General features: G+C 37.9%; 4 protein-coding genes across 4 annotated transcripts; all 4 read left to right on the top strand.

The window, feature by feature from the left end:
* Positions 1-4,094: 4,094 nt before the first annotated feature.
* Positions 4,095-7,388, top strand: LOC149016653 (Remorin family protein). The gene is made up of 5 exons (XM_089155934.1): positions 4,095-4,628; positions 4,731-5,283; positions 5,366-5,864; positions 5,981-6,062; positions 6,746-7,388. The coding sequence occupies exons 1-5, from the start codon at positions 4,491-4,493 to the stop codon at positions 6,965-6,967; spliced, it is 1,494 nt and encodes a 497-aa protein (XP_089012060.1). The 5' UTR covers positions 4,095-4,490; the 3' UTR covers positions 6,968-7,388.
* A 1,300-nt stretch (positions 7,389-8,688) lies between these two features.
* Positions 8,689-10,209, top strand: LOC149016652 (uncharacterized). The gene has a single exon (XM_089154726.1). The coding sequence runs from the start codon at positions 8,756-8,758 to the stop codon at positions 9,932-9,934; it is 1,179 nt and encodes a 392-aa protein (XP_089010852.1). The 5' UTR covers positions 8,689-8,755; the 3' UTR covers positions 9,935-10,209.
* Positions 10,210-18,453: 8,244 nt separating this feature from the next.
* On the top strand, positions 18,454-22,006 carry LOC149016651 (transcription termination factor MTERF15, mitochondrial-like). The gene has a single exon (XM_089155933.1). The coding sequence runs from the start codon at positions 18,561-18,563 to the stop codon at positions 19,752-19,754; it is 1,194 nt and encodes a 397-aa protein (XP_089012059.1). The 5' UTR covers positions 18,454-18,560; the 3' UTR covers positions 19,755-22,006.
* A 2,427-nt stretch (positions 22,007-24,433) lies between these two features.
* On the top strand, positions 24,434-26,836 carry LOC149016650 (transcription termination factor MTERF15, mitochondrial-like). The gene has a single exon (XM_089154725.1). The coding sequence runs from the start codon at positions 24,555-24,557 to the stop codon at positions 25,746-25,748; it is 1,194 nt and encodes a 397-aa protein (XP_089010851.1). The 5' UTR covers positions 24,434-24,554; the 3' UTR covers positions 25,749-26,836.
* The last annotated feature ends 325 nt before the right edge of the window (positions 26,837-27,161 follow it).

Raw genomic sequence — 27,161 nt, 5'->3', positions numbered from 1 at the left:
TGGACGCAACCTTACAAGGAAGGGAGTTAGCTACTGCATTACATTCTCTTTTAACATGATGGAAGGAAAATTCTAAATGTCAACTAGAATCAGCTCCAACTTGTTCACAAAATTGATCTCTTTCGTAGAATTTGATTTCACCATGACATTTTTAAAGTCTTCCTCCAGGGCCATTAGGATTCCCTCTCTCAGTGCCAATGCTTCTCCCATAAGAATCGAGTCGAAACAGGCTAGAATTGCCGGACCTTTAATGGGTTTACCATCCAAATCTCTACAAACAATACCTAGCCCACCACCTCTATCATTGAACGATGCATCAACGTTAATTTTCTCAAATCCCACAGGAGGATACATCCAAGAAGAAGGGGATCTAAGGTCTTCACTCAACATCCTCCTCATCTCATCATTCGAATCTCCTTGGGACTAAAAGGAAACTTGCATTTATACAACAATCAATTCTCCCATGACGCAATATAAATTAATTAATGAAACAATAATGCAAAGAAAATGATTATCCTCATCTCATTTACCTTGCAACAATAATAGTATAATCCATTGCCAATTTATTTATTTTTTTGGTAAATAACCCATTGCCAAATTTAAATACATATGATGAACCAACCTCTTTCATCAAATCAACCATTAAGAGGGATCCTGCATTAGGAAGCAAAGCAGTGAAGTTTTTTTCCTATTTCTTATTACTTTTTTAGGGCCTGTTTGGTTACATAAATTTAGAGATTTCAAATCTTGGATTATGATCTGAGACCGTCTGGGAAAAGATCGAATTCTATGGATTCTACTTTCACTAAAACGTGATTGGGAGGGGTGATCCGATTTGAAAGCTCCCGCCATTCACAAAATCCGCGTCAATATTTTTTGGTGCCCGGCTTCCCCCCCTACTTTATTTGGCTCCTGTTTGGTCTGTTTCATCCGTTTGAATCTTTGCTCGCCAACGCCCTAAGAAACTTTAACACATCTACAGTATATCTGATGAGTCTGGGAGAAGACTACATGGGTCCAATTTTAATTATAGACTGAGATTTGAGAAGGTGATTGTATAAACTAAAACAAATAGAAAATAGGACACAACAAAACTACAAATCCCATGTACATTGACACAAATATACTTACAATGTGAACCTAGGTTTTCCTACCCTTTATTGTTATTGGGTCATAGGCTCTTTTTTTTGGTGGGTAAACATTGATGCTGCTGTTGTTTGCTAGAATAAAGGTGGGGTGGGAAAATTCTTGAAAAAAATAATTTTTTTTTCTACTTTTTCTTTTTAATCCTAAAGTGTAATTTGTTTGATTGTTTGGGGTGGGAAAGTTAAAGACAATTTTCCTTGAAGTGAGGTGACAAGTCAACTTTCTCATCCCAAATTTTTTCAAAACCTCACAAAATATTGTGGAATTTTGTGAAAAAAGTGTGAAAAAAATAAAAAGTGGGACCCACAATTAACATTTTTTTACAAAATTTCTTTATTTTCTCTCCTTCTTCCTCACCCCACTATACATGGGACCCATATATTTTTTTTCCCACCCCACCTTTGCAAATGAATGCAGTGTGAGTCATTGTCTCAGTACATAACATGTGGTAGATTAGGTGGTGCATACATCTTTAGGGACTAAGTTTCCATGTGAAAAAATTTCAGCTTTGTAAGAAAGTACTATTCTGTATAGAAAAAGGTACAATCTTTCCCCACTGTTGCAAAACAGCCACACTTCAAAAGGCCTGTTTCATAATTAACAAAGGAAAATAGAACCTGAACAACCCTATGACATTGAAGAGCTATCTGCTATGGAACACATGGACAATAAGACATTGGGTGATGTTGATGCACAAACCCTGTAATGCATTTTGGCTAGTAGAAGGACCATATTGATTTAGAGTCTCTTTAGAGTCTAAACTCTAGATTGGTTTTAACTTGTCCCATCCTTTTCATCCAATCTTAAGGTTATACCTATATAAGTTTAAGGTATATGGTCCATGGTGGACCAAACTAAATGTGGCTCAAACTGAATACCCTTCATTGGGGCTCTGAAACATAGCCTTTGCCTAGGAGGGCTTCTTAAGTCTGGCCCATCCTAGCTAGCAGCTATAGAAGTTCAGATTCAATTACTATGAGCATGGTTTGAGATAATGGTATCCATATCGAGTAATCCAATTAATCTATTTCGATTAGAAACTCCCCTTTCAGCTAAAGTGTTGGTTATTTTAAATGATATCTCGAGGCTTAAATAGCTACTTGATCATTGTTCTTTTTCTTATGTTCGTACATCTACTAGTGAACTAGCAGATTCTTTATTTAGGTCATAGAAAAAAATTCGAGAGAAACTCATGTTTCAACCAAATGAAAATGGAAAAACTTAGGTGGGAAACTAAGATATTTCAAAGAAACTTAAGATTTTTTTGTGCAAGTCTCGATAGGTTTTATGGAGTATTTTAGGATGAGACTCTACATTTAAGCTAATTAGAGTATAAATAATACATTAATTGTATTTTGCTAAAAAAATCAATGTAGTTATGTCATTCAATATAGAATTTTTCAAGAAGTACACTATAAACTTTAACTATTGAAGTAAATAACATTCAATATATATTATAACTTCAAAACATCAAATATAAAATGACTGACAATAAAAGAAAAGTACAACTCAATGATTAGAGAAGTGTCTCGATGGATCCATCCTATGAACTGAGTAGTATTATGCATGTAACATCCTTTTCTCCAACCAACAAACATAGATGTCCGATGACATTTTATGCCTATGATTGCCAAAGTAATTGACAATTGTAACTTTATAACTCTCGTCATCAACATGCCTAACATAATCAGTCTGAGGGAATACACAATTTGAATAGGGAAGTCCTAATGGAGGAGGTATTTGTAGCGGTATTTGGGAAAACATGAAAGAAAAAAAATTGAAAATTTGGGAAAACTAAGAAACTTGTAGGAAAAAGTCCCAAGGTTTTCACGAAATTTTCCATGTTTTCCACAAAATTTTCAATTTTTTTCCTTATAAACCAGCTAGTCCAGCTGGGTTGAACTTAGTTTCGACAAATTTTGACGGTTTCAATCGAAACTTAAAATTTTTTGGTCTCCTAGTTTTTCGTTTCGAGGTTTCCAAAATGAAAAATTTTGATCGAAATTTTGCAAGTTTCAACCAAATTTTGTTCTATGATTTAGGTTATAGTTTTTTTGGTGAATGTCTTTGACTGACATTTGTCGAATTGTTACCTTTTGTAACTTTTTAGCTCAAATGTTACCGTATGTATTCATTCTATCATACAATGAATGTAAAAGTTCCACACAAAATATCGAGTAATCGTTGCCATGGCTTATGTCAATTCGGTTAAATACTACAGAAACAGTCATAAAATCAAAATAAAAAAAATTCAGGAGAAAATGGTCTACTACTAATTATTATGCAGTTTTGCAATTTTCAGGTAAAATTGTATTATGTAAATATAAAATTTTTTGAGGTGAAAAATTTCAATTATAAATGTGAAACCTAAACAAATAGAGCTACAAGAGATAACTGAATTAGACAAGTATCAAAATCAAACACAACACATTTATTAGAACCATGGGACGCAAAACATGCCAACTTGCTGGTAAAAGTTGGGAATGTGATCATAGTGTGGGGCTCTACTAGGCTCATAAAAATGAGTCCTTTGCCCACAAAACACAGTTGATGCTCTTAATTCACCATCATGTATCCTAGGGGTTGATAGAGTGGTAGGCAAATTGCCAATGAGTATCAAGAAACAGGAGACATTTAACACTTCCTGTGGAGTCAAAGACACAATCTTCACCCATCATGCAAACACACCAACCTTATCTTCATTCTATTATTTTTAGTATCCCAAGCTAAACCCGACAGATCTCCACTGCTGATTTTCTTGTTTGTTTGCTTATTCTGTACTTCTATTAATTATTATTTATCATGGGTATCATTGATTCTAGCACCATTGCTTTCAAGTTTCAACTTAATCTGATTATAATTTGGAGGATCAAAGTAAGTAATCATATATTCTAACAGTGGAAATCGTGCATCAAAGCTAGAGGACAGGAAACCACTGGGGTTTTGGCTGTGTAGGCTTCCCCTGTGAGTGTGAGGGACCCTTGTGGGACTGTAGACTGGTTCAGAACAAGAATCAAACAAACGAGAAGCTTCCCAAGAATTCAAATTCCAGAGATTGTTTTCACTTTTTTATTTTTGGGTTCCTGCACTTCTCATGCTTTTTGGGTTCTCTGCAGTTCTGAGTCTACTGACCTGAGCAATGTGACTTTCCCTCCCTAGGTTTCCTCACATCTATTCACGAGGAGGACATCTTTCCCTTCACCATCACTGTCTTCTCCTTCTCTCCGGCTTGAAACTTGAAAGAGAGTTGATTTCCGAAGGTTGTTTTACACATTTTTCTTTGGGTTAGTTCTTAATGTCAATGAATCTTCCTTAGAGAGATAAAAGAGCCGTATGATTTCAAAATGATTAAAGTTGGTAAACTGGTCGAGGAAACAAGAGATTCTTGCATTCCCAAATCAGTGATCCCATCTAACCTCACTGTAATGGATCTCAAGAGCCCCAAATACTTGCAAGCTTCATCTCTATTTTCGTATAACAAGGTTAAAATCCTGACTTTGTTGTGCTCTTTTTGTTTTTAATATTTTATCTGTTCTGATCTTTTGCTCATCTCTGCTTTCTGTTTTTGGGCTATTGTGCTTCAGGGGTCGGCACCGGAGGGAAATGTAAGCTTCTGCAACAGAAATATCGAGAACCCATTTGAGGATACTTTCCCTGATCCACTTTGCAAGCTTAATCTCAGAGAAACCTCTGAATTTGTGAAGGCATTTGCAATGGGCAACGGCGAAGGGGAAAGCAGAAGTGTTTTTGAGACTTCTGCTCAGAGGAGGATAGAGGCGACGAGTTCAGTAGCACAGAAGAGACTAGAAGCTCCTCCAACTCCTGGTAGGCCTGTATTCAGTTTCAGTTCTGGAAATCTACCTAGAAAGAGCTTCCCTTCAAAATGGGATGATGCAGAGAAATGGCTTATCAGCAGTTCTTGTCATGATTCACCTGCCCACGCCATGAAACCTCCTGAAGCTTCAAGCTTCGCTAAGCAAAATGTGGTTTTCCATCAGAAAACAGAGGTTTATTCAGAGAAGGCCAGAGTCTCTGAGGAGAAACTCTCAAGAGCAACTTCAAACTTTCTTGGTTGCTCACCTGTGGATCATCCGAACTCGGCTTTCAATGGTGCCTCTGCAGGCTTAATTCTCAAAGGTAAGACTTTTCTTATTTCTTGGTATGCTAAATCTGTTTGAGAATCTTTTCTTGAACACCCATGTGGATTTCTACCCTACAGATAAGTTTACAGATGATGTAGAACAAATCTTCCCCAGTTTTAGATGCTCTGAAGCAATGAAAGAAGGGTTTCTATTCAGAAATTCGGTTAGTGAGTCTATGAAGGATGCTGCCACTGAAGTGGTTCCTGAGGTTCAACACAGAGACATTGGGACTGAGATGACTCCTCTTGGAAGCTCCACTACTTCAAGATGCCATACACCCATCAAGAGTCCCTCACCAGCAAGGCACAACACTCCTGCTAACAGGTCGGGTCCCTTGGTGGCTTCAGATGCCAGAACCATTGATATTACTGAGCTGCAGGAGTGCCATTTTGCAAAGCTTGAGCTCGGGACACAGTTTGATTCAGTTGTGTCAACTTGGAGCTCCAGGGAAGAGGAGGAAAAGGAAGTATCAAAAAGCTTGAGACATTTTGAGATGGACAGTGGGTGCCCTAAGAGCATTGCGGACTCTAGAGCTTCTGCATGGGAAGAAGAAGAGAAAACTAAGAGCTGTCTCAGGTAAATGAATTAATGGGGTTTGAGTTTTGGAAGAATTTGGTTGTTTCTGCTATGAAAAATCCTATTTTTCTTTGCTTCAGTTGAATTGAAATATGGTTTATGATGTGTTTGTGCAGGTACCAGAGAGAAGAAGCCAAGATAAAGGCATGGGTAAACCTTCAAAATGCAAAAGCAGAAGCTCAATCAAAAAAGCTTGAGGTACTTGTCTTTCATTTTTCTATTCATCAATATACTAAATGCTATACAAACTTTTCCCCCCTTAACATAGGCATAAAACAACAGAAATTGTAAATTTGAAAAATTATTTGATTTGCTGTTAAAGTCTTAATCCCATTGCGGATGGTTCCATGGATGGCATTCTACTATTCTCACATTGAAAACTTTTAAGTTGTTCTGAAGATTTTTTAAAATTTGGTGAACAGGAAGGGCACTGCTGAAGTGTGATGCTTTTTCTTATGATCTTTCCAGTTTACATACCAGTTGAACAGAGTGCTCTCATATAAAACTTCAAGCTTATCCATCTTTCATGGACTTCTATATTCTCTTTCTGTTGTTGGCTTGCTGAAAAGCCTTGTTGGTTTTTTTTTCTTGTTTCCTCCTCGAGCCCCCAACCTGCTTACCACTTCTATTTCTTTTTTCCCCCCACTCTCCTTGCTTGTCCTTTTTCCAGTTAAACCTGGAGAGTGGAGCCTTTTGAGGGTATCAGGCTTTCAACTTTCAATTTTCAACCCAGAAGACACCTCTCTAGTACTCCTGTTACATAAAGAAAAGAGCAAGAATATCATGGCTCATCATTTCTACCTTTTGATTTGCGCCTGCCCTTTTGATCTTATCTTCTAAATATTTGTCTCTTCTAAGGAAAGGTGATTATGTATCTCCAGGTGAAAATACAAAAGATGAGATCAAATCTAGAAGAGAAGCTGATGAAAAGGATGGCTATGGTCCACAGAAAGGCTGAAGAATGGAGAGCACAAGCCCAACTAAGGCACTCACAGCAAGTCCAAAAGGCCACAGAACAAGTAGAAAAGATGAGCCAACAAAAATCATATTACTCAAGCCACACCTCCTGTGGTTGCTTCCCCTGCAATAACCACTACCCTTGACTTGCTTTTTTGTGTGTGAAAGATAGAGAGACACCACCATGTGACAAAATCATGAACCAAAAAAGAAATGCAAGTTATTTAAGAGGGTAGATAAAAGAAGATAGTACAATAGGAAAAGAGGAACAGAGAAGGTTGGGTTTATCTACTATAGGAACTATGACTTTCTTGTAATTGTCTTTGATTTAGTTTTGGATTTAAGTGCTTGTCTGATAAAAATTGAGAGTTGCGTTCTTCAAAAGCATCTGTTCTTGTCCTTTTGTTTCTGCTCCATTATATTATACGACCAAAAAGAAGGGAAAAATGAATTAAAGATAGTACATCCTGCAACACACATACACCACAAAAAAAACCATTGAAGTAGGGAGTTCTTTGTTTAATACTCAGTTGAATCACATTACCTTTCCCAGAACATGGATCTATGCGCCTGAATCTTCTTTGTTACTTTCTTCAAGAAGTCCTGTTAAATCATCACAATGGGAAAGAACTGTCCCTGTGGAGAAAAGTGGATTACTTCTTCCAAAATCCAGTGTGTATCTTTTTGCCATCCAAAGGAAAAAAGATGCTCAAAATTCAGGCTTTTCATGGGTCTATGACCTGTTGCCCTTTTTGTGTAATGTTACAGATTGGTCAGCCTGGTTTATTTGTAACAGGATCAGGATTTTCTGCTTCTTGGGCTATGCTCAAGTAACCTTTTTTTTCTCAATGGCTGGAATTGGTAACAGTTTAACCAAAACTGGAATCAGAAATTTAAGCTGCTCAGAACTTTATTCTAACAGAATAGATGGAATCTACCAGATACGATATGAACATGATAAAATCAACCAAGATATATATATATATATATATATATATATATATATATATATATATATATATATATATATATATATATATATATATATATATATATATATATATTATATTATTTATATATATATATATTTTATTAGAGGACAAACTTCATTCATTATATATGCAGAAATACATAAAAAAAATAAAAAGATAACACTCAAGGCTCTGATAAAAACATCCGAAATCATTCATGCAATAGATAGACCGTGGATCTAAAATGGGGAATCATCAATTACAACTTTCTCTTTCTTCAAAAGTAATACATATAGCCCGATTCCATGGTGATTTTAATATGATATAAGGGAATGCAGTAGCGGCAACCTAGTGCCCCTTGCTACGCAATGTTCGGACTTTTTATCGAGTGCAACCTATGCAAGCATTAGCCCTGTGCACTACCAGCACAAGCACTGGCCCCGTCGGCGTAGCCCCACCGGAGGCCTAGTATAGTCCACAGAAGCCGGTATGACTCATGCCTAAGCTAAAAAGTATACAACTGTCCAATGCAAGAAACACAGGAGGAATTCGAACCTAGAATATGAAGTTTACCAAACCACTTGGAGTGAGCTTGAGACCACTAGACCACCACCCCGGTGGTTATAGAAAACAACTGGTTGGATAGGTCAAAATTGGGGGTTGAGTACGTCCTGTTCCGATTCGATTTGGCAAACATTAACCGATTCGATACTATATGATGAACCACGCGTGTATACCTTCCGGTCCTTGCCTCCGTTCACAGAAATCAAATGCCCCTAGTGGAGTAACGGGCAGTAGGGCTTCGGATTCTCCTGACCAGAACATAGTACATTGGCTTCTAAGATGAACAGAAGGAGCGGAAGCAGCTGAAGACCCTCCGTTGATCTAATCAAAGCTGTAAGTAATTTATATAGACCCTCCGTTGATCTAATCAAAGCTGTAAGTAATTTATATCAACCCAGAATGTTAAATCTTCTCCTGATCGGAAAGACTCTGCAAGCTTCAACGGCTCAATCGGGTTGTTTTCGAAACCCTTTGTTTCTCAGATTCATCTCCTCGCAAAGCTGCATAGATCAGATTCAGAACAATTTTGCAGTGTCTTACCTCATTAGCTCATGTGGGTTCTCACCCGAAGCGGCGATCTCTGCATCCAAGAAAATAAGGTTTGAATCGGCATCACGACCGGACACGATTCTTACCCTCTTTAGAAATTATGGTTTCAATGAAACGCAGATTTCAACAGTCGTCAGAAAGTGCCCAGCTTTGCTCCTGGCCAACCCAACGGAAACCCTTATACCGAAACTTGAGTTCTTCAATTCCGTTGGTGTTCAAAACTCTGACCTTGCCAGAATCCTCGCCAGAGACCCAGGGGTCTTGTTCTCTAGCTTAGAGAAACAAATCATCCCTGCTTTTAATTTCTTCAAGGGACAAGTTGGGACTGTGGAGAATGTTGTTTATGCTTTAAAACGTCAAACCCGTTTCCTCAAATGTGACTTGCAGAATATAGCTCGAAACATTGCAACTTTTAGAGAGAATGGAGTGCCTCAGTCTAGTATCTTGAAAATTTTGACCTTCTATCCCAAAATTATCACACCTAAAAATGTTAGGTTCAAACAGCGGGTTACGGAAATTAAACAATTGGGTTTTGATGTCTCAAGTAATTTGTTTGTGATTGCTCTACTTGGGTTATCATCCTTGAATGAATCGACATGGAAGCAGAAATTGGAAGCTTTTGGAAGTTGGGGTTTGTCTGAAGATGATGCTGTCTCAGCCTTTAGGAGGTATCCCTGGTGTATGTTGCTGTCTGTGAAGAAGATTAGGGGACAGATGGACTTCTTGGTAAACAAAATGGGTTGGGAACCAGCAGATATTATGAAGAGCCCACAAATTCTCGGTTTTAGCTTGGAAAAGAGAGTTATCCCTAGGTGTTCAGTTCTTCGAGTTCTGCAATTGAAAGGTTTGGTGGAGCAAGAGCAGAGTATAGTAGGTGTAGTGACAACGAAAACAGAGTCCTTCATGGAGAAGTTTGTGAAGAAGTACGAGGAGGAGGTTCCTCAACTGTTGGATTTATACGAAGGGAATATTGGTCTCTCAGAACTAGGATATAAATCTGAGGAAGACTGTGGAAGGAAGCTGATGTGAAAATATTAAAAATTGAAATTTTAATTTGGTTCTTGATGTTTTCTTGTTTGAACCTGATATATTTTAGGTATAACAAATTAACCACTGAGTTACCTCACAGCTTTTAGAGCCAATTTTGATCTGTGTGTGTGTATTTTAGAATTCTCTTTGCTTGGGATACCATAGTGCCCTTATGCAAACTGAGTTACTTTGCAGCTTCAACCAATTTTTATCTACTTATTTTAAAACATTTTGCTTAGTATCTAAATTCAGTAATCCTAGTGCCATTGTATTTGGAATGTATAGACTTTATTCAACTCAAAAGCTCTATCTTATGATGTTTTGTGTGCTTCCTTCAGGTGATTGGTTTAATAATGTTCTTGAGTAGTAAAGGGCTCGTGTCTGATGCATTTAACTGCTGAGAACTAGCAGAATATCATATCTGTGGATCATTTTGATTTATTGTGAATTTAAGGTGAAAATAGGTGGATCTTTAGTTCAAATGCTGGTGATTCTTTACCATTCTTGGTGCATTTTTCGTAGTTGACTTTCCCCAGTTCATCCTTCAAGCAATTTGGAACTGTTTGAATGAAAATGGAACTGTATCCATAAATTTAATTACTTTGGTTTACATTTTCTACATTACAAATTAAGCTTGAACAGATGCACACAACACACACATGACAGCATGCCCAGAGTCTCTACCCAAAAGAAAAACAAAGGGAAAACAGCATACACAGAGTCAAGAGATGGCACATCAGAACCCTTTTTTCTGTGGTATACATACAAATCACAAGACAGCACAGTACCACAAGGTTAACCTAGAATCCCTTCTGGAAGTGAAAAAGATAGTATGGATCTCCTTGTCCTTTACAGGAACTATGGAGCCGCATTGCCTACACTGGTCCATATGGTTACTTCCTCTGGATTTAAAACAAAGCTGTTGCCCGAGCAACAATATTGGTCTTCTTTGAGGAAAACAGAGGCTAAAGCATTCTTGCATTTTTTCTTTTCATAAGTCATGATCTCTTGTGGCTTTTACAACTTTGCATTGTATGAAATCCTCTTTCTCTGTATTTGCATCATATTGCACCTAGTTTAAAGGATCAAGAATTTCATGATTCTTGTCAATGTAGATGGTTGAATCTCGATGAGGCAACACAAGCAGAGACAAAAATTTGGTTACATGATCTTCATTTATAGTTCATTATTTAAGTAGCACTGAAATTTAATGTTTCCTGAGGATCTATTAATTGATGTGAATAATGAAAATGTTTCAGTAACTTTATTTATCACGATCAATGATATATATAGGTAACACGAAGCAAGTCGCTAGACAGGTAAAATGGTATACTAACAGTGTGCTGTATCTATTGTTTTACATACTTGTGCAAGCGCAATGGGTCACCGAAATGTAAGCTTGGACCGAAGCAAGACAAACAGAGGATGATATAGAGCTTTTGTATGCAAATCAGCCAACTGATCCACTGTATAGTGTAGTTAAATCATAAATAAAATGAAAGTAATTTCAACGTGTTTCATATGATTATAAGAATGTGTTGCTGCACAATCCTGTTCGTCCCTTCAGCCGGATGAACCTGCAAAAATGAACTCGACCGTGGAGGTTGAGTTTTCACCTCCGACGATCTAATTAGGAATCCAATTGAGGAAGACAAGAAAGTAATGAACAATAAGAATTCGAATAGTGATAGTTCTATTCAGTCGTCCCTTTCTCTTTTGCTTCCTTACCTTTTTATAGATTTTCTATGTATGAGTTTGAGTGAGACTCAAACCTTAGTTAGGTTGTGATCCAACTCTTAGTCATTGAGTCCTACTCAAACATGAGTAGTTGAGTCGTGACTGAATACTGTTTCTTTGGCTAGAATCTTATTCAGATTTACCTTGTTATTCAGCCTTTGTACTTATTCGACCGACCTTGACTTGGTCGGTCTAACGTGATCCGAGCTGGTCGGACTAGGCTCAAACCGAACTGGTTTGATTCCGATCTGGTCGGACTGGGCTTAAACCGAACTGGTTTGATTCTGATCTGGTCGGACTGGGCTTAAACCGGACTGATTTAAGTTTATTTATTCTTTCCTTATCAGAATGAATGCTACCCATGTTCAGAAATAGTAAGACCATCAATCATTTCAGAAGGTTATTGGAGGAGGTCATGCTTCATGCTGCTACGCAATGAATGCACAACAGTGAGAAGCGTAGGGTGATGATTGAAACTATTAGCCACTCGTTTCATATAATTTTTTTTTTTGTCACAGTTGGGTATAGTTCAAAAAAAAAAAAAAAAAAAAAAAAAAAAACTGGCAAAACCAGTAGTCAAGATTTCGACCTCATACACTGGTTTCTATCCTCACTGTTGGCTGTTCAGTGCTGAAGCAATTCTCTGTTTGAGGAACGTGACAAGGCCCAGCAGTGCTCGCCAGAAATTGGGAGTTGCTTTTTTCAAAGCATCTGTCCTTTTCTTCTTGTTTCCGCTCCATCTTTATTGTATGTGTGAGATTTTACTCAATATTCTCTGTAAGATTATGCAGTACTGAAAACGAGAAATATAAAAGAAGACAGTTGATCCTGCAACAAACATGTACCACTAAGGAAACTGTTGAAGGAGGGAGCATTTCTATTCTCAGTTGGATCACTTTACCTTTCTCTGAACATGGATCTGTGCACCTGAACCTTCGCTATTGCTTTCTTCAAGAAGCTGGGTAAAATCATTACAATGACAAAGAACTGTCCCTGCAGTGAAAGTAGGTTATACTTTCTAAAAGTCCAGAAAGTATGACCAATTTGCTTTTTCTTGTTTGGGCCTATGGTAATAAAATTGGTGAGAATTTTTTAGCACGCCACCCTCAGTTATCTCTTAAAATTAATGTCACTTTTTAATTTGTCCCATTTTTTGCTGGTGAGGGAACTTTTCATTCGTCCAACGCCTGTCTCGAATATTGCATCTGCTTCTTTTGTCCCTCCAATTGTAGGTTGGTGTCACATCAGAATCAACCTGATGCTGACCTTTTAATCCGTGGACATATCTCCAGCTGTTAGGAAGATCATGCAGGTTAACTTGCCTTGCAAGCCTCTCTAGGAAGTCACCTCCACCCTTCATCTCATCAAACGAGCATTTGAGGGCCAGGGAGCGTCCACTATCATTTAGGGTATGGATCTGCTATATAAACCTTCACCATGCTTGATCATCCAGAAGAAATAACAAGACTTGAATACTTTAGCCATTACTCTCCTGCATTTATTCTAGAAGAAATATTCTCTTTTGGATCAACTTGAACATTTATTCTTTAAAAGGAGTCTCTGATCCTCTAACTTGAACTAACTTAATTATTGGAGTTGGCTTCCCGTTCTCAGCGGCCCACTTTCACCATTGTTTTGATCTCAAGAGCAAAGTCAGATCAGGAACGAACCAGGGAGATAAAAGTACATCTTCACCACAACAGGTTCTCTCCCACAGCGGCCATCTTTGCATAAGAAAATAAGGTTTGAAACCGCAGAAGGACCAGACACGATTCTTACTCTCTTTTATCACCGAAACTCAGATTTCAACGAAAGTACCCAGCTTTGCTTAAACGGTTAAACCCTTATACCAAAACTCGAGTTCTTCCATTCGGTTGGTGTTCAAAATTCTGGCCTTGCCAACGTCATCTCCAGAGACCCATGGGTTTTGTTCTCTAGCTTAGAGAGACGAATCATCCCTTCTTTTATTTTCTTGGAGAAGTTTGTGAAGAAGTACGAGAAAAAAATTCCTCAATTGTTGAATTTCTACAAAGGGAATCTTGGTCTCTCTGAACTAGGATATAAATCTGAGGAAGAGTAGAAGGAAACTGCTGTGAAAGTATCAAAATTTAAATTTTCTATTTGGTTCTTAATGTTTCATTGTTTTCTATATTTTTGTATATAATAACAGTTCATTCCTCCTGAACCTGATTCATTTTAGGTATGACTAATTGACCACTGTGTTAGTTACCTATCAGCTTTTGAAACCAACTTTGCTTCTTTGCATTTTAAAAACTTCTTTGCTTGTGGTATCATAAATTCAGTAATTGACTAATCGTAGTGCTCTTATATAAACTGAGTTACCTTGTAGCTTCTAAAGCCTACTTTGATCTGTTTGTATTTTAAAAACCATTTTGTTTGGTTTCTAAATTTAGTCATACCATCATTGTATATGGACTCTATAGACTGTATTCAACTCAAAAGCTCAATATTATGATGTGCTCTGTGCTTCCTTCAGGTGATTGGTTTAATAATGATCGAAGGTTTCATGTCCAATGCAGTTAGCTGCTGAGAACTAGCAGAAATCATATCACTGGGTCGTTTTGATTTGTTCTGAATTTTAGGTGAAAATAAGTGGATCATTCAGTTCAAATGCTGGTGGTTCCTTTACTATTCTTTGTGCATTTCTCAAATTTGGCTCTCCCTAGTTTATCCAGTTTGGTTTGCATTTTCTAGATTGAAAAGTAAACTTTAACAGATGCAGACACCACACTCACATAACAGCAAATACAGAGTCAAGAGACAACACAATACAACCCTTTTTTTTCTGTGGTTGACACACAAATCACAAGCCAACAGAGCACCAAAAAGGTTAACCTAGAATCCCTTCTGGAGTAGGACAGATCAGAGTATGTACTATGTATAGGATCTCCTTGTGGAACTAATTGTTTTTTTTTTGGGTGCAACTTGTGGAACTATGGAGCCACAATAATACAATGCCCCATATGGTTACTTCCTCTGATAACATCTGCAGGGGTGTAAAAAAACCCCAGTTGACCCCGGCCGGCACCCCAGTTGACCCCGGCCGGCCCAAGCCTGCCTTGAGCGCGGCCCAATCTCAGCCCAATTTTTTCAACCCGAAAGGGTGGACTTGGGTTACAAAATAATCAATCTTGACAAGGTCAGGTCGGGTTCGGGTTTAGCTCTTGGGCCAACCTTACCCAGCCCAATCCGATCCAACGTTAGTGTAATTTAGTTGAGTTGTATTTATAGTTAAATCTAATACGAGCAAAAAAATAAAACAAGTGCAACAATGGTCTGTTTATAAAATCAATGCTCTTCAATGGGAATGTTGTGGGTTCAATTGGACTAGATGGCACATTTATCCCTTTATTCAAAAATAATAACCAAGGTTAGGGTCAGCATTAATCAAGGCCAACCTGACTCTATCAGGGTTAATCAGGGTGGACTGGGTTGGTTTGGGCCCTATCAGGATCGGTTTAGGGTTGGTAAACCTAGAATGAGGTAGAGCCTTTTAAGCTAACCAACCAACTAAAGAGATGTCGTGAGGAGACTTGGACACTTTTGATAACTCATTAAAACAATTTTTTGAGAAAAACGAAAAATTGGCAAAATATCGTTTAAATAGATATATTTTGTTCAGTGAATTTTGAAACATTTGTAAAAATTTCTGCTTCGAAATTGTTTGAACGTATCAACAAACGTTGATGCAAAGTTATATCCAGGCTAAGTTTAGGGGAAAGAGTTAAGATCGGTATTCATGGTATTTGACATTCAAAACATAAGAAAACTTTGCTAAAACCTTGCTAATAGTATCTTTGCTTCTAGAAGCAAGTTTTATGAGACGCTTAAAAAAGAGCAATTTTTGTTTGCTAGGCTTAGGTTGCAGCTTTTGACATGTCAAGTATTAATCCAGTGGGGCTAAGTACGGTTAAGACAATATTAATTGAATGGGATTAAGTACAATTAAGACTGAAGTTGTAAAATTTACAAAAGACAACCACAATAACAACCGAATTCACATAATGAAACCTAAAAGACGTCTCAACCTGTGCGAATTTGAATACTCTAATCGAGTGCCCTCATCTGGATGACCCAATCCTTTGCCACAGTTGCATTTTGAAGGTTTTTCTCTTTTAATTCTAAGAAATATGTGCCAAACCTAGCTAAAAAATACAATGAGATAGGATCCCTCTATCTAAAATGGAGAAGAAGAATATTTGTTTATGGGTATTTAGAGTTTATAATGCTAGATATTTGTTTCTAGAATTCTAGGTATTGAGGGTTTATGATGCTCTAATTTTCTAGCTTGGCTTACGCTCATAGTTGTAAGAGTGACTTAGGGCCTGTTTGGTTACGCGAATCCAGAGATTTGAAATCTCTTTCACAAATGGGAGATTTTTACCTATTTGGTTGTGTGAATCTCTAGATTCATGAAATCTAGAGATTCACATTTTTACACTAAAAACATGAATCTGTAGATTTATGGGTATGAGGTGAAATCCAGAGATTTCACCCATACTATCAAAACGTTAAAGATTTGAACCATAATTCAATAAATATTTTTTTAGGATAAATCTAGAAATTTCATTGCAAAAATTCAAACTAACCAAACAGTTAATTTTACAAACCATGACTCTAGAGATTTGAAGTCTGTAGATTTGAAATCTCTAAATTTTTGAAATCTACAGACTCAAGTAATCAAACAGGCCCTTAGTCAATTTTTGATATTGAGGTATAGATTTGGATTTCATGGAAAAAATCTAAAAATCGCAACAATTTTTTCCGTCAATGGCTTCAAATCAGAGTTTTGATAGCAGTAGTGATTCTAGTGAAAGCTCTTCTGTCGGGGTGTTTTAAGAGTTCTGTAGTAGGAGTTCCAAGTTGGAAAGCTTCAATTTCCCAAGGATCATTGAGTCCTTCTATTCTTGTGTTTCATCCTATTCTTCTCCCTAAAAGAAAAAACATTGAAAATTTTCATTTCCAAAACTATGAAATATTTTCATAGTTCTGGTCAATATTTGGACTGGATCCAGTTGCTATTGGTGGAAATTAAGTCTAAGGCTTTGGTATAGTTTTCTTTTTGATTTTCATTCAAATAAATATAATGATAGTATTTGGTACCATTTATGCAGCATATTTTTATTTAAAAAGATTGAAAAAATACAAAAACCAAAAATAGTCTCAACCCTTTAATATTTTTCTTTGAAAATCCTTTTAGTTGTTTTTGCCGTGCCTTTTAAAACACTAGAGTGGAAATAAGCCATACCATTAAACTCGAATTTAACTAGGTCTTTCAGGTTGAATACAGTGGGGCTGGTTTTGAAGAGTCTTGGTCCAAGCTCATGAGCTCTTACAATCTAATTGAATAATAACCTTTCCAATATTAAAATGGGGAATTCTTGGACATACCATTAAAGGGTTACCTAGTCCGTAATGCAATGATAGACATCTCTTAATGAAAAGGTCATGGGTTGACTTTCCTGTGCTATTTGTAATAGTCCCTATACCCAATGTATGAAGTTCGGAGAATTTCGCTTACCGATTGAAAGCCGATATTTCAAGGCAGCTTTCACCTCTCTCTTTTTGCAACTTTGGTTCTAAGCTACAATGATGGATCGTCCTCAGATGTCAGATGAGCAGCCAAGAAGAACGAGAGGTTGGAGAAGAGAGGAGACATAAAGGAGCCAAACACTTGGGCTTTCTCTAGAAAACTCTTAACAATACACATAGTCAAGGGAAGTCTTGCTTGAAAGATGCAGTGGCGATGTCGCTGTCGAGGTGAAGGATGGCGCATTCGCCTGCGATGATGAGGGTAATGAAGCATTGATACAAGGATTCGAAAGAAAACGAGAGATACCGACGAGATTCTATGAAATTTAGGCAATTTTCGTCTGTATTTCGCTAGTTTGTCGGAGTTTTTCGCTAGCCATTTTGTTTCGCCTCCTCCATTTTTTGGAATTTGCCAAAATATTTTACAATGTGATGCGTCCAAAATCTGCTCAACCTTGTGATCCCTGGGGAATGACCTGCAAAACAAAGTTTAGACGTGACGTGGCTCGACCGTGGGGTCGAGAGGCCACCTCCGAAGGCTAAGTCAATTAAGGAACTGACCACAAAGCTCTGGTTAGTTGCAGAGCTAAATTTGAATACGATTGTAGGGAAAACGATTCAGTTACCTCATTTGTACGTAGGTCACGGTTTATATAGTTTTTACCTTCCAATCTCGACTTTTGGATTTGTTCAAGCCTTATCTTGGTGACCGTTAGATCTTTACGGTTAAACTTCTTTTGTAGAGTAGTGGGTGACTTTCCTTAATCACACGATCCCTTGCCCTGAGTGCACGGTAGTTACCATATCTTACACGATCGTCAACTCCCGTAAGTGATAACAACCGCTTCTTGATTTGTTATCTATCCCGAATTTCATGGGTTTGTACCCGCCTTTTAAACTTGCAAGGTTCCTTCTTTATCACGCTAATGATTAGTCCAGTTTGTTCAAACCCCACCATGATCGGACCGTTCTTGACCGGAGTCTAGGATTAAACTAAGGATGGACCCGGTTCGGTAACAATTTTTCCCTATCACAATGCCTTTACCTAAATATGAAGCTACTAATTTCCACACACACACAAAAAAGCCTCTGCTGGTTGGATGCGTCAAAATTGGGGATCGAGCTGTTCCTGTTGCGATCGATTCGGCCGATATTAACCGATCCGATCCTACATTACGAACCATGCCTGTATACCACTTGGGCCAAACACATCAAAGGCCATAGTGGAGTAACAGAGCAGAGAGTAGATGGTTGCAGAGATGAGCAGGAGCGGAAGCAGCTGAAGACCATCCGTTGTTCTAGTCAGAAGCGGTAAGTAATTCATATCCAACCCATAATGGTCAATCTTTTCTTCAAGAATCTTCTCCTAGTCGGAAGGACTGTGCGAGCTTCAACAGCTCAATCGGGTTATGTTGGAAACTCTTTATTTCTCAGATTCATCTCCTCAGAAAGCCGCATAGATCAGAATGGGAACAATTTTGTAGTGTCTTACCTCATTAGCACATGTGGGTTCTCACCTACAGCGGCCATCTCTGCATCCAAGAGAATAAGTTTTGAATCCGCAGCAGGACCGGACAGGATACTTACCCTCTTTAGAGATTATGGTTTCACCGAACGGCAGATTTCAACAGTCATCAGAAGGTGCCCAGCTTTGCTCCTGGCCAACCCAACGGAAACCCTTATACCGAAACTTGAGTTCTTCCATTCCGTTGGTGTTCAAAACTCTGACCTTGCCAGAATCCTCTCCAGAGACCCAGTGGTCTTGTTCTCTAGCTTAGAGAAACAAATCATCCCTGCTTTTAATTTCTACAAGGGACAAGTTGGGACTGTGGAGAATGTCGTTTATGCTTTAAAACGTAGAACCCGTTTCCTCAAATGTGATTTGCAGAATATAGCTCGAAACATTGCAACTTTGAGAGAAAATGGAGTGCCTCAGTCTAGTATCCTGAAAATATTGACGTTCTATCCCCTAATTATCACACCTAAAAATGTTAGGTTCAAACAGCGGGTTGCGGAAATTAAGCAATTGGGTTTTGACGTCTCAAGTAGCCCGTTTGTGATTGCTTTACTTGGTTTTACATCCTTGAGTGAATCGACATGGAAGCAGAAGTTGGAGGCTTTTGGAAGTTGGGGTTTCTCTGAAGATGATGCTGTCTCAGCCCTTAAGAAGTATCCCTGGGGTATGTTGGCGTCTGTGAAGAAGCTAAGGGCACATATGGACTTCTTGCTGAACAAAATGGGTTGGGAAAGGGCAGCTATTGTGAGGAGCCCACAAATTATTGGGTTTAGCTTGGAAAAGAGAGTTATCCCTAGGTGTTCAGTTCTTAGAGTTCTGCAATTGAAAGGTCTGGTGGAGCGAGATCGGAGTATAGGAAGTGTACTGACAATCAGGAGTGATTCCTTCATGGAGAAGTTTGTGCAGAAGTACGAGAAGGAAGTTCCTCAACTGTTGGATTTATACAAAGGGAATATTGGTCTCTCAGAACTAGGATATAAATCTGAGGAAGTCACTGCAAGGAAACTGTTGTGAAGATATTAAATTCAAAATTTCTATTTGGTAGCTTAATGTTTCCTGGTTTTCTATATTTTTGTATGCATCAGTTCATTCTTCCTGAGACCTGATTTATTTTAGGTATGACAATTTGACCACTGAGTTACCTTGCAGCTTTTGAAACCAATTTTGATCTGATTGTATTTTAGGAGTCCATTTTGCTTGGTATATAAATCTAGTAATCTAGTGATATCATGTGTGGAATCTATGAGCTGTATTCAACTAAAAAACTCAATATTATGATGTTCTGTGTGCTTCCATCAAGTGATTGGTTTAATAGTGTTCTCCAGAAGTAAAGGGTTCAGATCTGATGCAGTTAACTGCTGGAACCCAGCAGAAAATCATACATGTAGATCAATTTTGAATTACTCTGAATTTAAGGTGAAAATAGGTTTGTCAGCCTTGGAGGTTTTTGGTGTCTTCAACATGCAGATTTGAAAGAGTAGGCATCCAGTTGTTTTATTACTCTGATGATTCAATTTTGGTCAAATTTTGTCGCCTATTGTGGGATTGAGGTACATTTTATTCTGAAGAGAATTGGTAAAAGATCTAAATGATTGTGATATTTGTAGGTTCATGGGATTTATTAATATTATATTACATTTTCTTGTATCAGAACACCAGAGAGCTTGGTTACATTGATAACAGAATGTATGCTTTGTATTCTGCCACTTGTTCACATGCTGGTGGTTCATTGTACTATTGAGTTTGTTTCCATCACTAGGACCGACTGTTGAGCAGTGGCTCCTACAGAAATTAGTTTTATGGAACCTGTAAAATGAGGGGAAACTCCTTAGTTTCTGCGTGGTGTAAACGATTTGCATGTTATCTGGGGTTTTTACTTGAGTTGATTTATGGAGTTGTGTTATCTATTTATTTTTCATTGGATTGCAGAACCTAATTTCCCTCGTAAGAGAAGATACTCTCAAGGGTCGCAGTATGAAACCTAATCTATCATGGGAGGTGATTTCCCAAAATGATTGTCTATATCATGGTTTTAAGTTTTAACATCCTTGCAGTGATGTTATAAAGAAAGATCACCCAAAAATGTTATAAAGAAAGATGAGCTCTTTATCCCCCCCAACCCGCAAAAGAAAAAAAAAATTTAATCAAAACTTCTGGATCTATCGAAAAAACTCAGAGCAGCACTTGAGGCGCTTCCTGACCTTGATGTCTGTAGGAGAATGGCTGTGAATTTTGTTTTTTAATATTATCAAAAACAAAGATGGTGCGATGCTTTTCTTAGATGGCACAGATGAAGAGAAGATGATAATGCTTGAAGAGTTGGTTCCTGTGGCCGAAGAATCTAGATTACCCAGAAGTTTGTTTATGTGAACTAAGAAAGCATTGGATCTTCTGATGATGAACTATTTGTTTATCAAGTATATGTAGCAGCAGCAAACAATGGGGATTCAGGCCCGTCAGTTGTATTTTGAATTTTTCAGTTGTTGTGCTTTATATCTGCTAAATACTATTGTGAAACTTCACTACTTTCCTTCTCCTTTTCCCATATTGCAGAAACAGAGTCCCCATTATGTTTGCCACTTTGGAATAAGTTGTATGCATGATCTTCAGATGATGAAAGGTCTGCAGTTGTTTTTTCTTTTAGTTCAATTTTTAATGCTTTATATTTTGTTGTAGCACTGAAATTATTATTTGGAATGTGGACTCTGCATGTCTCTGTGGACGAAACTAAAATATTTGTGCATTTGCAAGCCCTGCTTGTTCTGGCTAGTTCCTGATTACAGGTATGTGAGTAGAGAAGCAGAAGAAGGGGAGGAGAATAATGAGAGACAAAGAAGAGGTCATGTGTAAAACAGGGAAGAGATAGTCAATTGAACTCATGTCTTCACACAAGGTGTGGCCATACACTCAAGAGTCAATTTTCTCCTTTTCGAAATGTTGATCAAGCTCTATGCATTTCACATGGTCGTGCTATGGCAATTTGTGTATTTCTTTTATTTTCTTGGAGAAATTTGTGAAGAAGTACGAGAAAGAAGTTCCTCAATTGTTGGATTTATACAAAGGGAATATTGGTCTCTCTGAACTAGGATATAAATCTTAGGAAGACAGTGGAAGGAAACAGTTGTGAAAGTATCAAAATTTAAAATTTCAATTTGTTTCTTTAATTTGTCTTTGTTTTCATACTTCTTTTGTATATAAGAACAGTTCATTCCTCCTGAACCTGATTCATTTTAGGTATGACTAATTTACCACTGAGTTACCTATCAGCTTTTGAAACCAACTTTGCTTCTTTGTATTTTAAAAACTTCTTTGCTTGTGGTATCATAAATTCAGTAATTGACTAATAGTAGTGCCCTTGTATAAACTGAGTTACCTTGTAGCTTCTAAAGCCTACTTTGATCTGTTTGTATTTTAAAAACCATTTTGTTTGGTTTCTAAATTTAGTCATAGCATCATTGTATATGGACTCTATAGACTGTATTCAACTCAAAAGCTCAATATTATGATGTGCTCTGTGCTACCTTCAGGTGATTGGTTTAATAATGATTGAAGGTTTCAGGTCCGATGCAGTTAGCTGCTGAGAACTAGCAGAAATCATATCACTGAGTCATTTTGCTTTTGTAGTGAAAAGTGGTCAACTCGAGAGCCCTGTCGGGAAGAACCACCTATATTCCCCTTGGGATACATGGAGAGCCCCCTGGGAAGAATCACCTACGAGCTACAACCCCTCGGGCAGTTGAAGAACCTTCCCCTTGGGGAAAATCATAGAGAACCCCCCTACCTTCTCACTGGGGAAAGGCATGGAGAACCTTCCCTCTCGAGATGATTGGAGAACCCCTTGGGAAACTCTATAAACATTCCCTTGGGAAGTTGGAGAACTTTTCCCCTGGAGGATCCCTCGAGAATCACTCAAGATATGCTCAGGCAATGAGAGAACGCCCAATACTAAGTCCAAAGGGGAACATAGAAGACGACCAAGTCAAAATGGTCAGTTAAAGATAACCACCCATCATGCCCACTCCGAAACGTGGAGAAGTAGTTGATGGAGTAACGGTTCCATTAGTCCTACTAAGAAAAGGAACGTGCTCCTTAAGGCAACTCGACCCATTCTTCAATCAGTGGGCGAAATTGACGGAGAACTGTTTATTTAAAAAAAATATCCCTATAATAAACAATGTCTAAAAGGTTTTCAGTGATAAATTGGACAAATATATCCAATGAAAATTCAATTTTGGGGTCTCTATGCTTTTTAAACATAGAGGGGGGTGTCAGTGCTTTAAGGCCTCCAATTTGGAGTGTCAGTGCAATTTGTTCTAAATTTAACATATATTGACACCCCACTCACATAAAAGCACATACATTGTCAAGAGACAACATAATACTACCCTTTTTTCTGTGGTTGACGTACAAATTACAAGCTAGCAGAACACCAAAAGGTTAACCTAGATCTCCTTTTGGGAATTTTCATTTCCAAAACCAGGAAATATTTTCATAATTATTGTCAAATACTTGGACTGGAGTTGCTATTAGTATTTAGTAAAAATTAAGTCCAAGGCTTTGGTATAGTTTTCAGTTTTGATTTTCATCCAAATGATAGGTAGTGTTTGGTACAATCTATACAGTATATTTTTATTTAAAAAGATTTATAAAAAATATTAAAACCAAAAACAGTCTCAACCCTTTATTATTTTTCTTTGAAAATCCTTTTTAGTTGTTTTTGGGGACCTTTAAAGCACTTGCGCTTTTGAAGCACATGTTCTTCAAGTCACTGAAATTCGCAACAGTTTCATAAAAATTGGAATTTGAGTTGCTTAGATCTTTAATCAAACAAAATTAGATGGAATTTACTAGAAAAGAATCTGGTAAAATCAGCTGAGGCAATTCTTGTTTCGTTTTGGTAGATATTCACTCAACGAAGTAAAGGGTGAGAAATGTCACCAGCCAAATGAGTAGAAATAAGTCATATACCATTATACTCGGTAATGCAATGACATATATCTCTTAATGATAAGTTATGGGTTGACTCTCTTGTGCTATGTGTAATAATCCCTGTACCCAATGTACGGAACTTTGGCGAATTTTGCTAGTATTTCACTGATAGAAAGCCAATATTTCAAGGCAGCTTTCAGCTCTCTCTTTCTGCAACTCTGGTTTCTCAGCTACAACGATGGATCGTCTTCGGATGTCAGATGAGCAGCTAAGAAGAACGAGAGACTAGAGAAGAGAGGAGACGTGAAGGGGCTCTCTGGAAAACCCTTAACAATACACAAAGGTCAAGGGAAGTCGCACTCGAAAGATACGGTGTTGACATTGCCATCGAGGTGAAGGGTGGGACATTCGCCTGCGACGATTAGGGTAATGAAGCATTGATACGAGGATTCGAACGAAAACGAGAGATACTAGTGAGGTTCTGTGAAATTTAGGCAATTTTCGCCCGTATTTCGCTAGTTTGCCGGAATTTTTTGCCAGCCTCTTTGTTTCACTATTGGGTGAAATTCGTCAAAATGTTTTACCGTGCCCATAATTTAATACGAAGCTACTAATTTCCACAAAAAAAGAACAAAAAAAAAAAAAGCCCTCCCCTGATTGGATAGGTCAAAATTGGGATCGAGCCGTTCCTGTTGCGACTGGATTCGGCCGATATTAACCGATCCGATCCTAGATTACGAATCATGCCTGTATGCCTTATCAAATGCCCTAGTAGCAACAGAACAGAGAGTACATCGTTGCAGAGATGAGCAGAAGGAGCGGAAGCAGCTGAAGACCATCCGTTGTTCTAGTCAGAAGCGGTAAGTAATTCATATCCAATACATAATGGTCAATCTTTTCTTCAAGAATCTTCTCCTAATCGGAAGGACTGTGCGACCTTCTACAGCTCAATCGGGTTATGTTGGAAACTCTTTATTTCTCAGATTCATCTCCTCAGAAAGCCGCATAGATCAGAATGAGAACAATTTTGTAGTGTCTTACCTCATTAGCACATTTGGGTTCTCACCCACAGCGGCCATCTCTGCATCCAGGAGAATAAGTTTTGAATCCGCAGCAGGACCGAACACGATACTTACCCTCTTTAGAAATTATGATTTCAACGAAACGCAGATTTCAACAGTCATCAGAAGGTGCCCAGCTTTGCTCATGGCCAACCCAGCAGAAACCCTTATACCGAAACTTGAGTTCTTCCATTCCGTTGGTGTGCAAAACTCTGACCTTGCCAGAATCCTCTCCAGAGACCCAGGGGTCTTGTTCTCTAGCTTAGAGAAACAGATCATCCCTTCTTTTAATTTCTTCAAGGGACAAGTTGGGACTGTGGAGAATGTTGTTTATGCTTTAAAGCGTCAAACCCGTTTCCTCAAATGTGATTTGCAGAATATAGCTCGAAACATTGCAACTTTGAAAGAAAATGGAGTGCCTCAGTCTAGTATCGTGAGAATATTGACGTTCTATCCCGAAATTATCACACCTAAAAATGTTAGATTCAAACAGCGGGTTGCGGAAATTAAGCAATTGGGTTTTGACGTCTCACGTAGCCCGTTTGTGATTGCTTTACTTGGTTTTACATCCTTGAGTGAATCGACATGGAAGCAGAAATTGGAGGCTTTTGGCAGTTGGGGTTTCTCTGAAGATGATGCTGTCTCAGCCCTTAGGAAGTATCCCTGGGGTATGTTGGCCTCTGTGAAGAAGCTAAGGGCACATATGGACTTCTTGCTGAACAAAATGGGTTGGGAAAGGGCAGCTATTGTGAGGAGCCCACAAATTATTGGGTTTAGCTTGGAAAAGAGAGTTATCCCTAGGTGTTCTGTTCTTCGAGTTCTGCAATTGAAAGGTCTGGTGGGGCGAGATCAGAGTTTAGGAAGTATACTGTCAATAAGGAGTGATTCCTTCATGGAGAAGTTTGTGAAGAAGTACGAGAAACAAGTTCCTCAACTGTTGGATTTATACAAAGGGAATATTGATCTCTCCGAACTAGGATATAAATCTGAGGAAGTCACTGCATGGAAACTGTTGTGAAGATATTAAAATTCGAAATTTCAATTTGGTAGCTTAATGTTTCCTTGTTTTCCATATTTTTGTATATGTCACTTCATTTTTTCCTGAGATCTGATTTATTTTAGGTATGACAATTTGACCACTGAGTTGCCTCGCAGCTTTTGAAACCAATTTTGATCTGTTTGTATTTTAGGAGCCCATTTTGCCTGGTATCTAAATTTAGTAATCACAGTGATATCATGGGTGGAATCTGTAAGCTGTATTCAACTCAAAAACTCAATATTATGATGTTCGGTGCTTCCTTCAAGTGTTTATGTTAATAATGTTCTCTAGTAGTAAAGGGTTCAGTACTGATGCAGTTAACGGTTGGTACCCAGCAGAAAATCATATATGTGGATCAATTTGATTTACTCTGAATTTAAGGTGAAAATAGGTAGTCAGCCTTGGAAATTGTTGGTGTCTTCAACATGCAGATATGAAAGAGTAGGTATCCAGTTGTTTTATTACTGAAGATTCAAATTTGGTCAAATTTGGTCACCTGTCAAGGGATTGAGGTACATTTTATTCTGAAGAGAATCGGTAAAAGATCTAACTGATTGTATTTGTAGATTTCAGGGGATTTATTGATATTATATTACATTGTCTTGTATCAGAACATCAGAGAGCTTGTTACATTGACAACAGTTAGTATGCTTTATATTCTGCCACTTGTTCACATGCTGGTGTTTCATTGTACTAATGAGTTTGTTTCTGTCACTAGGACTGACTGTTGAGCAGTGTCTCCTAAAGAAATTAGTTTTATGGAACCTGTAAAATGAGGGGAAGTTCCTTAGTTTCTGCATGGTGTAAACGATTTGCATGATATCTGGGGTTTTTACAAGTTGATTTATGGAGTTGTGTTATCTATTTATTTTTCATTGGATTGCAGAACCTAATTTTCCCTTGTAAGATAAGGGACTCTCAAGGGTTGCAGTGTGAAACCTAATCTGTCATGGGAGGTGATTTCCCAAAATGATTGTCTATATCATGATTTTAACACACTTGCAGTGATGTTATAAAGAAAGATCACCCAAAAATGTTCTAAAGAAAGATGAGAACCCCCCCCCCCCCCGGGCTAAAGAAAAGAAAAACTTAATCAAAACTTCCGGATCTCTCGAAAAAACTCAGAGCAGCAGTTGAGGCGCTTCCTGACCTTGATGTCCGTAGGAGAATGGTTGCGAATTTTTTTATTTTATTAATATTATCAAAAGCAAAGACTGTAAGATACTTTTCTTATAAAGGGAATATTGATCTCTCAGAACTAGGATATAAATCTGAGGAAGTCACTGCAAGGAAACTGTTGTGAAGATATTAAAATTTGAAATTTCAATTTGGTAGCTTAATGTTTCCTTGTTGTCTATATCTTTGTATGTGTCACTTCATTCTTCCTGAGAG

Source organism: Hakea prostrata, chromosome 5, assembly GCF_041222555.1.
Source record: "Hakea prostrata isolate BN-2017 chromosome 5, UWA_Hpros_2, whole genome shotgun sequence".
NCBI lineage: Eukaryota > Viridiplantae > Streptophyta > Magnoliopsida > Proteales > Proteaceae > Hakea > Hakea prostrata.
The sequence above is the reverse complement of the archived record's forward strand: the minus strand, read 5'-3'. Positions and strand labels throughout refer to the sequence as shown.